At 37.7% G+C, this 16195-nt stretch overlaps 1 protein-coding gene across 1 annotated transcript; it reads right to left on the reverse strand.

Annotated features, from left to right (window-relative positions):
- Positions 1 to 1463: 1463 nt before the first annotated feature.
- FUNDC1 (FUN14 domain containing 1) lies at positions 1464 to 13861 on the reverse strand. The gene is made up of 5 exons (XM_004283404.4): positions 13695 to 13861; positions 12799 to 12955; positions 9379 to 9454; positions 4704 to 4832; positions 1464 to 2966 (listed from the first exon to the last, which is right to left on the reverse strand). Exons 1-5 carry the CDS (start codon positions 13720 to 13722, stop codon positions 2889 to 2891), a joined length of 468 nt encoding a protein of 155 aa, XP_004283452.1. The 5' UTR covers positions 13723 to 13861; the 3' UTR covers positions 1464 to 2888.
- Between the last annotated feature and the right edge of the window lie 2334 nt (positions 13862 to 16195).

The raw sequence follows: 16195 nt of genomic DNA on the forward strand, positions 1-16195 counted from the left end.
ACAGTGGATGTGCACAAAATTCCTTACCTTTCAGAGTACACATTCAGTGTATATCAATACTATCCAAACTTGGACAATAAAAATAATATAAGTATAAATATATTAAAATATATGTATAAAGAACTTTTCATAATGGTTGTCTCATAAAAGGGGATGAGGGTGGGCACTTGTATCTTTCTGTCATCATAAATGTACCTATTATAAAAAGATATTTATAAGTGAATATAGCTATTTATAAAACAGTACATAAACTGACAATTTTTATACAAAATACACATAATATGTATTCATATATATGCAGAAAAAATTCCAAAGGCTATGTATCAAAATATGGACAATCATTATCTCTAGGTACATCACATTATCGACATTCTATATATTCTTTACGCTGATGTATTTTCTATAATAAACATATTTCATTCATATTGCATTTGAAATAAGAAAATGTTAAAAATCATCTTTTTTGTGAGGGAGATTGGGGAGGGTTCTAAGAATAAAAAATAAAAATCAGTCAAAATGTCCTTACAAATTTTCTAAGCCACAAAATATCTATATTCCACATACTCAAGTTTTAATAAATCTTGCAAACAACCTTTATGCCCTCAAACATAAAAATCCCCATTTTAGACAAAGGCAGGCTATAGGCTTTTCATTCAGGCCAAGCCCCACCAAGTCATTTCTAATGGAGCTTCTGATTCTCGGGGCTGCCATACTGAGAAGATTTCCTATAGGTTGACACCAACTCTAGCACAGTAAAATATGCTTTTCACATACTCATTCACAACGTCAGCTGAATACCTATGGTGAGCAAAGCATTACACAGGCTGTGTCACAAGTTATAGATTAATTAACACCGCACACGACTGCCTCAAGTAGCATACAGCCTCGTGGGGAAACGGCACGGACACGAGGCAGAACAAGGGGCACTAACAGAGAGGAGAGAGTATGGAAAGAGCTGATAATATTTTACACCGGTATACAAATATTTTCAAACAAATCAACAAATACTTGGAAATGTATAGGTAAAAAATGAAGTGCTCTTTTTCACTTTTCATTCATGTTTGGACTCTGAAAGTAGTTACCTCTACAACTCATTTGCCACTAAATCATACGCCAAGTTCTCCTATAGTAGTATGTAACTTTTCATATAGGAATATTTAGTCTTTATTTGAGGGCAGACATTTTTGTGCCCCCCACTTTCCCAATATATCACACACAGAACAGACACTATAAATATTTCGAAAATGAACAAACTGAGCCAGCTCCTAGAACTTCCCACAGTAGCCTGCCACACTGCATCAGATGAAAGGTATCATGCAGACATGGCACACAGAAGCGTGGCCCAGGTTCTACCTAACGTAGAATATTTTTCCCTTTTAATTCCACAGTCATGAAAAGCTAGGCAAGGCAGAAAGAGAGAAAAGCTCAAAGAAGAAAAATTAAGTATTTATAAGCAACATCACTTCATATTAAGAAAGTCTGAGTTTTATTTAGCATTTTATCTGAGGCGCTGAGAGTAAAGGAAGAAAATGAAGATCAATCCCACATTCAATTTTAAGGAGTCTTGCAAAAATGAAAGCACACAGACTATAACAATCTCAAAAGCATGAAATGCCTTATGTTTACAATACACAAAAAATACTATAGAGACTTCCTATCAAAAGGAGATAGTCTTGAGTATCTGCAAAGTCTTTCCAATCTGAAGATTCCAACACACGTTGTTCTGCTGTTTTTCCCAATTCCAACGTAGAACTCTGGACAAAACAAACAATACAAAAAGCTTTTCTAGGCCAAGGACCCTCTGAGGGAGTGTGATATTTGCCCTGAGAAACAAGTCAACTGGCCTAGTGTTGGGACCAACATAAAATGCTACCTAAAAAGCTGAAAGCCTCAGCATTTACATCTCAAGACTAGATCAAAGAGATGATTCTCTTTAAACTGCAATTTCATGATTATATAGAAAATCACTGTTCTTCAGACAATAAATTCATACTATACTACTAAGTATTTTAAGGTGATTTTTACCTCTTTGTAAAGAAAGGGTCTAAATAATAATTAGGATTTTTTAAAATGAAAAACAAGCTTCACTCAAAGTTAATAAAACGAATCAGTGACCCAAGTATATGTACCCTCAAAATAATTAATTCTACCCAGGCTGCCAAGATAAACAAATGAATAAAAAAATTAGAAGCTTATATGCAAGAAGATATTTTTACAACTACAGACATCAAAAAAAAGAAGAGCTTTAGACATGTAGTATTTCCCTAGAAGAGCATTTACTACAGTTATTACATAGTAAGCAAAGTAAGAATTGCAGGAAAAAACAACCTAAAAATTGGTATTAAATTTGTTTAATAACTTTAAGAATTCTATTATTTGTAAATCCTTCCATAAAAGGGCATTACAGTTCTTCAGTTTATTGCAAACATATCCTTAAAAAAAAGTCAGCCCTACTGTTGAAGCTATAATACAAATTTTTAAATTATTGGCACTATACTAAAAAGCACAATGGAGAACACCTTATTTAAATAAAATGACGATGATACTTCACTGGGGAATACAGCCAACAAATTTTTTTCTCTCTCCATATCTACATCCAACGGTGGTGTTTTATAGGCAAATTTTAAACAAATGCAAGTTTTTAAAAAATAATGAAAGCCATGATTTGCTCAGGAATACTATTATACACAGACCATATAGATTGTTTTATAGCAGATACCAGTCTGCCAAATTTCAGATGGCAAAATGCTAAGCAGTGAGTTTGGTACTGTCCAGCTAGTTGTTTCTTGTCATCCTGGAGAATCTGTCAATGGGTAATGCTGAGACCATCTTGTCACCACCATTTCTCTTCTCAGAGGTGACTCCACTGTGATAGAACATTCATATCCTTAAGATGCAAGGCCTAGCAAAAAGCCTCCCACAAATCCACTGGATATCACAATGTTCTGTTTGACAAATTCTGTTGCCTGAAACAAAGTTTAAAGAAAAATACTCTGATTTGTGCTACAACATGGATGAATCTTGAAAACATTACAGTAAGTGAAATAAGACAGACAAAAAAAGGACAATGTTGTTATAATTTCCACTTATATGAATAGTCAAATTCATCAAGACAGAAAGTAGAACAGAGGTTACCAAGGGCTGGGGAGAGGGGCTGATTGTGGGTATTACTGCTTAATGGTTAGAGTTTCTATTTGGGATGATGAAAAAGTTCTGGAAATGGATAGTGGTAATGGTTACACGAAAGTGTGAATGTACTTAATGCCAGTGAACTGTGCATTTAAAAATAGTTAAAATGGTAAATTTTATGTTATGTATATTTTACCACAATAAGAAAAAGAAAAGATATAAATTCTTAAAAATACTCTTAATTATTAAATCCAGAGCTAAGTATCGTTTTCAGATGTTTTCCTCAATTCAGTAAATATTCAGCAAAAATTCTTGTGTACCTACTATTGTAGGTGCCAACAACCAGGCAAGATGCCAGGGCTGTCCGTTACAAACTGAAGGAGCCTAGAGCCCCCAGCCAGGCCCAGTAAACTTCCTGCTTCTGAGATAACAGGCATATGGACAGCAAAATTCTCACAGGTAAAAAGAAATCTCCCTATAGGGCTGGCATAAATGGTCCATTCAGCAAGTTTTTAACGTAGATGATTTAATAAATTCCCACAGCATATGCACAATGATACTTATTAACAGTCAGTTCACTTAGTCAGTAGGAAAAAATGCACAGGATCAAAAAAATAACACCTTGATAAAATGTTTAACCCAAATAAAATCATGAAGAAGCAATCAGACAAAGCCAGACTGTACGATACTCTGCCTAGATGTTTCAAAAATGTGTCATGAAAGACAGAAAAACAAAAACAAAAAAACAGATGAGGGGACCATCTAAGATTAAAGCAGACTTCAGAGACATGACAACCAAATGCAATATGTAATTCTTAATCGGGGGGAAACGATGTAAAAGATATTTTGTGGAAAAATTGTAATATGAACTCTATATTAGGAAATATTATTGTATCATGTTAAGTTTGAGGGGATTAATAAGGGTAATGGTAATAGTATAGGAGAACATCTGTACTCTTGGGACATATGTGCTGAAGTATTTAAGAATAAAAAGACCTGATGTCTTAAACAGTTCAGGAAAAAACAAAAAAAAAGGGTAAATTTCTCACTCACACACACACACACACACACACACACACACACACACACACGCACGCACAAGCAAATGTGGTGAAACATGAACAATTTGATGAATAGGTGAAGGGTATTTGGGTATTCACTGTTTTTGTCTTTCAACTTTTCAACCGATCTGAAATTTTTCAAAATAAAAGTTGGGGGAAGTAAAAGGACAGAATTAAAATAAAGGCAAAGGAGCATGCAATTCAATTCTAAACAGAATATAAGAAGAAAACAGGCAAAATTCACATAAAAACATGAATAAAACTAATATATATATTAATAAAATAAATATATACATTTTCAAACTATTCTACTTCAAAAAAAAGAAAAAGGTAGTTTTGGTTAACAAGTAAAAAAAAATGAGTGATTTAAATGGTGGCTTGATCCCAAATTTTACTTAACACTCTAGATATGACCAGAAACACCATTTTTTTTTAAAGAAGATAATCCCTAGTCACATTTTCTACTGAGATTCATTAAAAAAAAAAAGGAGCCAAAAATGTACATTGTCTTACTTCTTCTATTATATTGTTGATTTCAGGTGCTGCCTTATTTGCTCGTTTCTTAATCTGTCTTTTTGCTTTGTTTACATCTTTTTCAACTCTCTTCCAGTCGACCTGCACATAGCCACTGTGACTGGCAATCTGCAAAAATGTGATAAAAATGGTTAATTCTAAACCAACTAGGTTGCTAATACGATATATGAACATTTAGATTTCAAGAAATGTATGAAGCTTATGGGTAAGAAATCACAATTTATCCACTAATTTATTCATTAACAGACAGTGAGTGCCTATTCTGTGCCAAGCACTGTTCTAGGTCTCCAAGCTGTGGCCAAGAACAAGGGAGACATAGGTCCCCACCCTCAGAGAGCTTATGGTCCATTAGGGAAAACAGACTCAAGCATAAATAATTACTTAGATGTGATGAACACTATGTTAAGAGAAGTATAGTACTTAATGGGAAAAGATTCCAAAAATTGTATTATAACTATTCTATAATCCTATCATAATTTTTGGAATTTGAGAATTAGCTAAAAAGGCACAGAGACTATTGAAATTATATAGCTAATAAAAAAGTACCTTTAATTAAAGAGATGTTTAATTATAAGAGATCAGTAGCCAATCAGCTACTAGGTCACTAAAGTAGCTTGATAAAGGCTCTTCACTAACTCTGACTCTTTAGTCAAATTAAGAATACTTTCTGGTAATTGCTTTTGAAAGTGAAATATAAAAGAAAATATGCTCTAAACAACCTTCATGCCATAAATCCTTTTAATAAAACTACAGCTAAATGCCTACTACCCCTAAGAAAAAGTCTCATATGGTGCTACTGAGACACTGCAAAATCTGAGCAGGAACAACAGTGTGTGTGTTAAGTCAGTAAAGGTAGTCCCTCCGAATAATACAATCAACATATAAAAAATCACATGAGTAGTAAACAATTGAGCCTTGTATACCATTATAAATCACTTCTACCAAGCTTATGCTTTCTTTGTAATCTTTTAATACATCACTTTAAGTATGAACCACACATAAAATACTTCAAAAAATAAAAATATCTGATTTTATATAAATAGGCTAGGAATCTTAGGTTCCATTTTCACTGTGAATGACTCCATAGAAGAATCTATTTATCTGCATTTATCCCTATACTTACTCACCTTCTATCACTTCTAACTCTAGCCTCAGCAAAACAGAGTGGTAATGAAACCAAATGGCAAGTGAAAGCTTTTCCTGGCAATACCTGACATGGCAATTTGGGTCACAGACATGGAGGGGATGATGAACCTTAAGGTCCCTCCCATAGACAGCGACTATAAACCCTGGTTAAAACACAAGGGCTCCAGAATTAACAAAAGGAAGCAGATTTTGAAGAGGAGGTGAAACTTGTAGGAAGAGACCAATGTAAGGTAAGTTGCCCATTTTTTTGGCTTTATCCTGAGGATAAGATGCAGTTGCAGGGTGGCTAAAAGTTCAATAGAAAACATGCCACCTTTCTGGCCTGAAGAACCAGAGGGCAGAGCCCAGGACAATAACAGCTGCCAGAAAGGACACAGCTAGAGAAGGGGAGCCCCAAATTCTATGTGTAAACTCTACCCAAGTTCTGAACCACACATTCATGGGGCATAATGAAGCACTCTGGCTAAGGCTTAAAAAATAAATAAACTGAGGGCTTCCCTGGTGGCGCAGTGGTTGAGAGTCCGCCTGCTGATGCAGGGGACACAGGTTCGTGCCCCGGTCTGGGAAGATCCCAGATGCCGCGGAGCGGCTGGGCCCGTGAGCCGTGGCCGCTGAGCCTGCGCGCCCGGAGCCTGTGCTCCGCAGCGGGAGAGGCCACAACAGTGAGAGGCCCGCGTATCGCAAAAAAAAAAATAAATAAAAATAAAAAATAATAAACTGAGATTTGAGCCACTATCCACCACAGGTGAAATGGAGTTTGCAATTTGAGTCTAACCAAGTTAACTGCCTACTAAAATCAAAACATTAACAAACTTCGGAGGAATAAAACAGAATCCAGATTCTCCACGATGTAACATTCCTAATGCCCACGGATAAAATACAAAGTTATTTGATATGATAAAACAAGAAAATGTGGCCTAGTCGCAAAAGAAAATCAACAGATGCCAACTCTGAGATGACCCAGATATTGAAATTTACAGGACTTTAAAGCAGTACTGTAACTATGCTCAATGAGGTAAAGGAAACTACAGTTGTAATCAGTGAAAAGATAAGAAATCTCATCAGAGATTTAGAAAATATAAAAAGAACCAAATGAAAATTCTAGAATTGGAAAATACAGTATCTGAAATAAATTCACTGGATAGCCTTAACGGCAGAAGGTAGATGACAGAGAGTCAGTGAACCTGAAGCTAGATCACTAGAAATTACACAATCTGAAAAAAGACTGAAAAACTAGATGAACAAAACCTCAGAACATTATCAAAGAGCCCAACATTCATCAATCAGAGTCATGTTCAGAAGGAGAAAGAATAGGAGAAAATATTTAAAGAAATAATGGCCAAAACCTTCCTGAACATGGTTAAAGACATTACTTTACAGATTCCAGAGCTCAGTGAACTCCAGGTAATGATCTAATACAATTATGAAATAACAATACTCAGATGATGTGGGGGTTGGGGGGGTGGGGCACACAGAGAAGTTCAATACGTCATAGCTAAATTCCCATATTCCATAACGGGAAGCCAACAGTTAATACCTCAAACTGAAAGATAAATGTCCAATTCACTTGTTTAGGAAAAAGGAAATAAATACCTTAAGAATCAGCTAGTAGTTCAAACTGGTTACCTCAAGGGAGGGAAAAATGGGGAGGTAGCGAGGGAGACAAAGAACTACCCTAATCTGTAATAAGCATTATACATGTACTTGACCCTCTGAATTATGGGCATGTACAACTCAAAAAAATAAATAAATAAATTTAAAAGATTTATATACCACTGTCTGTTTTAAGATGGCAGTGTGGTAAATATCTACTGGAAAACACCTGAGTTACTAGAAAAGCTTTAAGTTGTCAGCAAACTAATATTTATCTTTAATAAAAATATGGAAGCGAGACTAAATAATAGGTAATTAGCCTAAATGCCATTTGTTTCTTTTTTCTTCTTTGTTTCCTTCTACTGAGTTTTCAAGGTAAGTCATATTTGTGGGAAAAATTGGTTTGATGCTGACAGGTCTCATGCTCTTCTAATCAGTGACTTCAAACAATATGTGGACTAGACACGAAGTAGAAGGTGGCAACAGCAAAACGTGGGTTTGAAGGGTACATATCAAGTGGACTGAAATGGACTTCTGAAAAACTGACATGCAGAGTACACTGAAATGTATAATTCTCTCTATCTGTTAACATTTTAGGGAACTCTGTTTTGGTCCAGTACCCTTTTCCACTAAACAGAAATGACAACTGAGTTTTCAAAATAGCTATAGAATTCACTATCTTGATTCTTGATAACTATATAAATATCTTAATTCTTGGTTCTATATAAACCCAAGTCAAAAATCAGCTTAAATAAAATTCTCCTTTGTACAAATACTGGCATATTCATCCAAAGGACTAAATTTAGATATGAACCATATTCCTTTTTACCTCTTACCACAAGTCATAAGCAATTACCCCTAATAATACCACCAACAGAAAAAAAAATACATATATATATGTATATATTTAAACTGCTTAGTAAACAACTTAAAATCTGTGCTTAACACATATGAATCCAGTCCCTTTGTAGTTCAGGCAATGACACTGGTTATTACATGATCAATGGCTTAGGTGCTGAACTCAGATTTTGGTTGCTATGACCATCAATCATTTTTAAAATCTGACAGATTTCTGTATCTTTAAAATTGTTGCTAACATTCATTCCCAGAAATTTTTAATTTTAGGATTTACTATATTTGATCTTCAGGGAATGATATTTTGGGGAAAATATATGCCAAACAGACATGAATGCCAGATAATATCCTGATAAACATCCTCTAACAGCAAAGCATTTTTGAACCTTATACTTAGAGGAACATGAACAAGACTAAAACTTCAAATCCACTTGCCTCAGAAATAGGATTATGAATGATTTTTTAAACCCAATTTTCCACTTTCTATATTACTATGGTTCCCTAGTTTTAAAAAACATGTTAGAAATTGCTAACAGCATTTTCCCCTAGGAAGGAAAACTGGCTAGGAAACAGGAAAGAGACTTCTTGAATTTTATATATTGTGTATGAGAGTGTGTGTGAATTTTTTTTGAATTTTTGAATTATATTTTATTTTTTTATACAGCAGGTTCTTGAGAGTGTGTGTGAATTTTAAATATATGTTTTAAATGGTCAGCATGAACAGGTTATGCTATTGATGAAATGTTTATTTTTCCAGGGAGATGCTTCAAGGAAAATTTAGGTAAATAACAAAAAATGAGATACCTCAAATTTTAACAGTTGTGTTTTTAATAGCTGGGATCAAACTATGCTTAAAAAACCTCAGAAGTATTTAAATTGATGCTTTTCATGACAGATGCCAGCTTTCAAAACTCATTTAAGTTTTTCCATAAACTGATGCCTAAAAGAGAAATTCCATCTTCTATTAAAATGGACAGGAGTGAAATGGCTAAACTTGACTTTCTCAGTTCCTAAGGGCTACATATGTAAGCAGAGGCAAGGACCAAAAGCTCTGACATACCTGAAGGAGAAGAAAGCCACCACCTACTGCAGTTGCTGCAAGTTTTCCAACTTTCTGGAATAAAAATCCCGCACACCTTTAATGGAAGAAATGACAAAGGATGAGAACAATCAATGATGTACTAGACTCTCTCCCTTCTTCTTTTCACTGCTTTCCTAATAAAATCTTAATGTCTTCCCAGTTCTTTTGATCATGCCCCTTACCCGCTCAGAAACCCACAATGTTTCCCGTCAGTTATATAGACTAGTCAAAAGTGCATAACTAAATTGTCTGAGATGTGCTTCAAAATAAGGGATGGAGAGAAGAAGAGGGGAATTTACAGGAAAAAGACTGGCTACTGAAACTGAATGTTGAGTACTCAGGGGTTCGTTATACTCTTCCTTCTATACTTGTATTAAGTTGAAATTCCTCATAATAAAAGTGCTCAGTTTTGTTTTTTTTTAATACACTCAAGATGTTCCACACACCTGGCCGACTCTCACTCTACCCAAACCTTCTGCTCCAATCCAGTTTCCAAATATGTCACCACTGTTGCTCAAGCTATTAACCTCCCTGTTTCTAGGGGTTTCTACCTAGCTCTGCCTATCTAAAACTTTCCTACCCTTTAAGGTCCAGCTGGAGTTCCACCTTCACGACTATACTTCAGCCCATATTTCTCATGGCTTCCTTATCTATTCCTATCTCTATATTAAACCTGTTTTGTCTCATCTATCCTGTAAGGATGTCAACCCATACTTCTTTTTTGATTCTCTCCTTCAGTGAGCTCATTATTCCCTTAAGTATTCCAGACCCAGTATGCAAAAGAATCTCAGATTCCCAACTCCAGCCTTCTGTACTGGGTTGAAGAGTGTCACCCCTGAAATCCATGTCCTTCCCAGAACCTCAGAATGTGACCTTATTTGGAATAAGGTCATTGTAGATATAGTTAGTTCAGATGAGGCTATACTGGAGTTGGGTGGGCCCCAAATCCAATGTGTCATAGAGATACACTGAGGGAAGACAGCCATGTGACGACAGAGGCAGAATTGGAGTGATATGTCTACAAGTCAAGGAATGCCAGGGATTGCTGGCAACCACCAGAAGACAGGAGAGAAGCATGGAACAAATTCTCCCTGAGCCTCCAGGAAGGAACCAACCCTGTTGACACCTTTCAAATTTCTAGCCTCCAGACCTGTGAGAGAATAAGTTTCTCTCATTTTAAGCTACCTAGTTGTGGTACTTTGTTACAACAGCCTTAGGAAACTAATACACATACACCTTCATAAATGGAAAATTTACATTTCCAATTAAATGATGAGCTTCTCTTGCCACCCAGAACCACATATTCAAAATGTCCCAAAGCAAACATCTTTCCAACCAAACCAGCTGTTGCTAAGGTCCCAATTTGTAAGTGACTGCACCATCCTCTAGGCCTGTTATCTCATGCTCATCTCAGGCTGCCTTCTTCATTGCCTTTGGGGTCCAACTGACGGCCAATTGTATATACTCGAGTATCGCCAAAACATCATTTGACTGTCTTTTGTCTTCTTTCCATCCTCAAGGGCATCACTACCCTGCTTCCAGACCACACTAAGGACACTCTAGCTAATCTTCACACCTCCCATCTCGCCTAGCAGCCACCCATCCTGCTATCAGTTTTAATTTCTTATTATGATCAAGAACCTATAGCTACCTACAGCTAAACATAATCTCCTCAGTTTCCCATTCATGTCCTGAATTGGTCTGAATTATTAACTCGTTAAGTTAACATCTATTAACCATTCCTCCTTAATGTATGCCACAACAGTACATCAGTTTCATACCCTAAGAAAATTCCAAAAATTTATTACACTGAATCTAAAGTCATTGCAACAAATCACCTGTATAATATTAGGGTCCTATTACACAGCTCCTGGACTGACACCTGGCTACAGTTCAAACATATGTGTCCCTCAGTAGGGGAGACAGCAACAAAGACTCAGAAAAGGGAACAGAGGAGGAAAGCAGCAGCCAGGTCTTAACAACATCCTGGGGAATGTGCTCCACAAGCATGTCTATCCTTTGCTTGACGGCATGAGCCACTAAAATGAGTCTACTAACTTCCCCTCTTCTGTCTCTAGGCTTTCCAAGCAAACTCTTGCCAATCATTGGGCTTCTCACCAAGCTTAGCCTACAAGGAGAAAACACACAGCAATTTAATTCTATTGCTCAATTATTTTTTAGTCTCTTTTAAGGTGGGGCTTTAGGCCTTGACTCACATTAACCCATCACCCATAGCACCAAATTGTGAGCTTATTTAAGCGGAAGGCCAGGCCCTGAATTGTGGGCATCAAGGTACCACTGGCCTGTGAAAAATCATCTGAATAACCAGGGCTCTGACCAGGCATCTCTCTAACTGCAGGCTTTTTTCATAAGCAGCACTAATAAGTACACATCATGAATAAATACTGCACCTCTTTGTCACAGAATCTTCACAGTGAGTGTTTCTACCATAAAATGGCATTTATTAAAAAAAGGCATAAAAGAGTGCACCATTGTTCCAAGGTGCAAGTAAAACACAAATCAAAAAAATCATTTTATACTCAGTTTAAATATGTAAATATTTAAATTAATGTAAGATGAATTTAACTTAGAATCTAAGAAATCAATGATTACTCACAAGTTAAGCACGTACACTAACTTCAGAAATTCTCTAGGTCATGAACATTTTCAAAATAAAGAGTCAAACTTGTTTCTGACCCTTGTTATTTGGCTAATCTTTTAGTCTAAGAATAACAGAATTATATCTACAGCAGCAATTATATAATCATGTGATCTGAAATGTTAACTGGTTAGGTTAATGCTTATTAACCTCTCCCCCTTAATGTACTCCACAGTATTATTACTGAGTAAGCAATCAGTCCTTTAATTCCAACCAAGACCCAATCTACAACTCTTCTTCAAAGTATTATCATAATCCAAATTAGAATCATCTGTAACATAATCAGTACTTTTTACTGAGAATTTTACACTGCTCTCCACAGGGCCAATAATCCTGGAGACCAGTTTTACTGCGGGAATTCTCACAGGGTTTTCCGGTTGTTAGCACTGAACAAGTAAAAATTATTTACATATAATTAAGTCTTCTATATTTTTCCCTCCTTACCCACTGTCACTGAATCAGATTCACTATATCTGCGAAATCTGAAATGGGCGAAAATATACAAAGAATCAAAGGAAGGGTGAGGAGGGGACAGTGGAGGGTGGCGGAGGATGATCACCAAAACCCAACAGTCTCTGAGTGTTGATTACACTAATCATACCACAGAGAAAAGCCTCAAGGTACAGCTCTTCTGGGATTAACAGTGTAAAGCCACTGACTGAGCACGTAATTGGCCCAGATACAAAAGGGCAGTAGTCAGGCTCCCAATGAAATTTAACAAAAAAAGATGTTTTTCTCACCAGCCACTCACTCCACCCATTACAATCTGGGTGGCTACTGAGTATTTTTCTACCATAGGTCCGGAACTGTGGCCAAACACTCGATTCCACCAGTGGTGTCTTCTTGCATACTCAGTTAAATCCAACACTTCGTAAGAATCATCATCACTTTCATATTCTTCAAAGCAAAAAATGAAAGCAACAAATTTACAGTCAACCGAAAGTTAAAAATGCCCTGTACATTTTCATCTGTTACAACTCATTGTTACATTTGGCATACAGCTAAAAACGCCCAGATGGAAACAAAGTTTCTTAAACCCAATCCCTGAGACTAGGGCCTTGACAGTAAAGGGCCACGCATCTCCTTCTCAAAGGCCCAGAGACCGGCCTGGGTGCCGGGGCAACGTCACTTACGCAGCAGAGGGGTCACCCCCGCACCCCAAATCTCAGTAGGGACAGGTCAGAGTTTCACAGCAGGGTCTCCCCCCAATCTCAGCGGGTCAGTTCAAAGTTTCACAGCATGAAAGGTCACCCCCAAATCTCAGGTTCAGGGTCAGTGCAGGGTCCGTTTTCATCAGTGGGAGAAAGAAGGGGGGGGTCCTCCACTGACGGAACCGGTTAGAGGCCCGACAAGAAGAAATGATTTCAAAACCAAGACTTAAAAAAAACAACCAAAAAACGTTAGAAGATGGACAGGAACGGCCGGAGGTGAAGGTAAGGCAGGAGGTGGGGCTGTGTTGAGGGCGAGGGTCCTAGAAGGGAGAGCGAGTCTAGTCCGAAGTGGGTGCTCAAAGGGTTGCCTCAAGCAAACAGAGCCCCCAGGAACCCTGGGACAGGGGAAGGAAGACGCACCCCCGAGCCAAGGTCGAGAGCTGTGAGCCGTCTCTAAGATACTACTTCGGGCCCCGGCCGCTCACCTTGGGGAGGGGCGTTCCGGGTCGCCATGATACCGCCGGCGGCCTGTATTGAAGGTGGTCCCAACCCGCCCGCCTCTCCCCGCTACTTTAAGAACCGCTCTAGGCCCAGGTGGAAGTCTATGGTCTCTTTTTTTCCTCCTCCTCCTCCTTTTCCTCCAGGCGCGTAGTTCTGTCCCCGCCCCCTCCTCTAAGCGGAGGGCTTTCCGCGCAAGCGCAGGGCACAGGGGCGTGGGGAGGGAGAGAGGGGAGAGACAGGCTGGATACCAGCCTGCGAGGGTTTGTGGGAATTGTAGTCCGTTGCCCTCCACAAGCCTGGTTTCCCACCCCTCCCCCTCTAGAATTTACAGAACCTGAATTTTGGTTATTTTGTTTTAAAGAGCCTCAGGGCTGGAGGGGAGGAGGCGTCACTTGGTTAAATCGGAAACCCGCTTGCTATTTGTAACACTATACCAGAAAGAGGCTTTTAAAAAGAGATAAGAGAAACCCTGTTTCAAACCACACTTTTCAAGCAGTCAAGGGCTCAACTAACGGATGGAAAATTTTTCTAACGCGCTGCAGCTGGGAACTGGAACGTTTTCATCCTCTCCTTCTCCACGCGTTTCCTGCCAGGAACCTGAGGAGGAAGAGGGAGGCCTAAGAACTGACCTGACACGAGTTATTCAAGAGGACATAATTTTTAAGCATCATTTTTATTATTTAAATCTGACAGGAACAAGGGCAAGTTCTTCACCCAGAAGCCTCACGAGATTCTGTTGAGTGAAAAACCGTGTTGATTGCCAAGCAGCTAACTCAGGTTCACGTAAACCAGCCCCCAAACTTGTTTTGAACTTGCATTGCACCCGCATTCGCTGTACAATTAAAACAGCCCTATCAGTATTCCTATTCCGAGAATATGGAGATGAAGGAAAAACAAGAAATTCTGGTAGAGGTTGTATTATTTAAAATACTGACTTACATAATTGCACTTGGCTTTTCAAGTCCTGGTGCTCTATATGCAAGGGTTGATTCAAGTTCCTCACCCTGTGCCCCCCCAAAATACAATTCTAAGACTGGCTGGAGATGTTAGTCTTCAATTTGCGTAAGATTACACGTTTCGGAAACAAAATAACTTTAAGGGACATAACTTCAGAGATCTTCACTGAAATATTTTTTCCAAGAGTTAACAGGTTTGAGTTCATACACCCCTTCCTCCCCATTGCCTACCCACTCCTAATGAGGTGCTAAAGAATAAGAGAAACAGCAAATGATGGGCCACTGAAACGGAAAAAAGGAGAGAAGAGAAATGAAAAATACAAACTGAAAGAGCAAAATTACAAATTGGAAGAGGGTTGACTGGGCCAATGACATCCAAATGACACTTTCACATACTTATAGCAATATCTGCCAAGTACAAAAAGAAGCCACTTTCCTGTCATGGAAATGGTATTTAGAATCAAACGATTATGGAGAAATGGGGAGAAAATGGAAACAAAACAGTGCTCTTAAGATAACAAAGAATAGACCTTTGTATCCAAAATGCATCCAAAACATGTCCAAAAATGAATTAAAAGGCAATCATTTCTCTAAAGGACTTAAGGGCTGAGAAGGAACTTTTTAATGCTCTTCCCTTTTTTCTTGCGGTGATATGCCCTTGCCATTACCTCAAGGAAGTTGGTTGTATAATATACTTTTCTAGTGTGAGTTTCTTTCTTTCCCAGTATCTAAAAAGCTGTCATTTTGTTGGCTCAATGACGAGTGGTTTAATGTGTAAATTGTGTACACAGGCTTTAAAAGGTGCTTTGATCCTCCTGATGGGTTCAAGGCGGGTGATTTTTTTTTTTTAATTCCCACTTTGAATAGTGGGGGGGGGGGTTGTTTTTTGTTTTCTGTTTTTTTCAGTCAGCAGTAATAAACATTTTCATTGTGAACACTGATATCTTAACACTGGTACCAACTGTACCAAAACATAATTCATATAGCCTCCAGCTTTTCAATGGGTAGTGTTCCAAAAGTTTATGAGTGACTTATTTGAAATAGAAAACATTTTCTATTTACTCCATAATGAAACTATAATGAAACTATTCCTTCCTGATCTCCACTTTTCCTCATTGTCTTTGGAAACCTCATTTGTTAAAAACAATTTAGTCAGAATTGAGAAAACAAAAAGCAGACAAAAAACCAAACAGAAGAACAATTCAGTCCCTGGGCAATCTAACCTCCCCCATTGGCTACAACTAATCCCAACACAATGGATCCCACTCACCCCACGTTTGCACACTTAAAATGCTGTAAGTGACCTTTCAAAGTACTGAGGTAATCAATTGCTGATGAGAAAAGTGTGGCAAAGTTGATGCTGCATGAACTAGCTTGTTGGAGTGTAAACAGGTAGAAGGTTTAGTAATGTGTATCCACAATTTTAAAGATGCCACTTCAATAATCCTACTAAAGATCAGTGCCGAAAACTATTTAAAGTGTTCTTATGCATAAAGATACTCATTGCAGGGTTGTTGTTTTGTTTTGTT

Source organism: Orcinus orca, chromosome X, assembly GCF_937001465.1.
Source record: "Orcinus orca chromosome X, mOrcOrc1.1, whole genome shotgun sequence".
NCBI lineage: Eukaryota > Metazoa > Chordata > Mammalia > Artiodactyla > Delphinidae > Orcinus > Orcinus orca.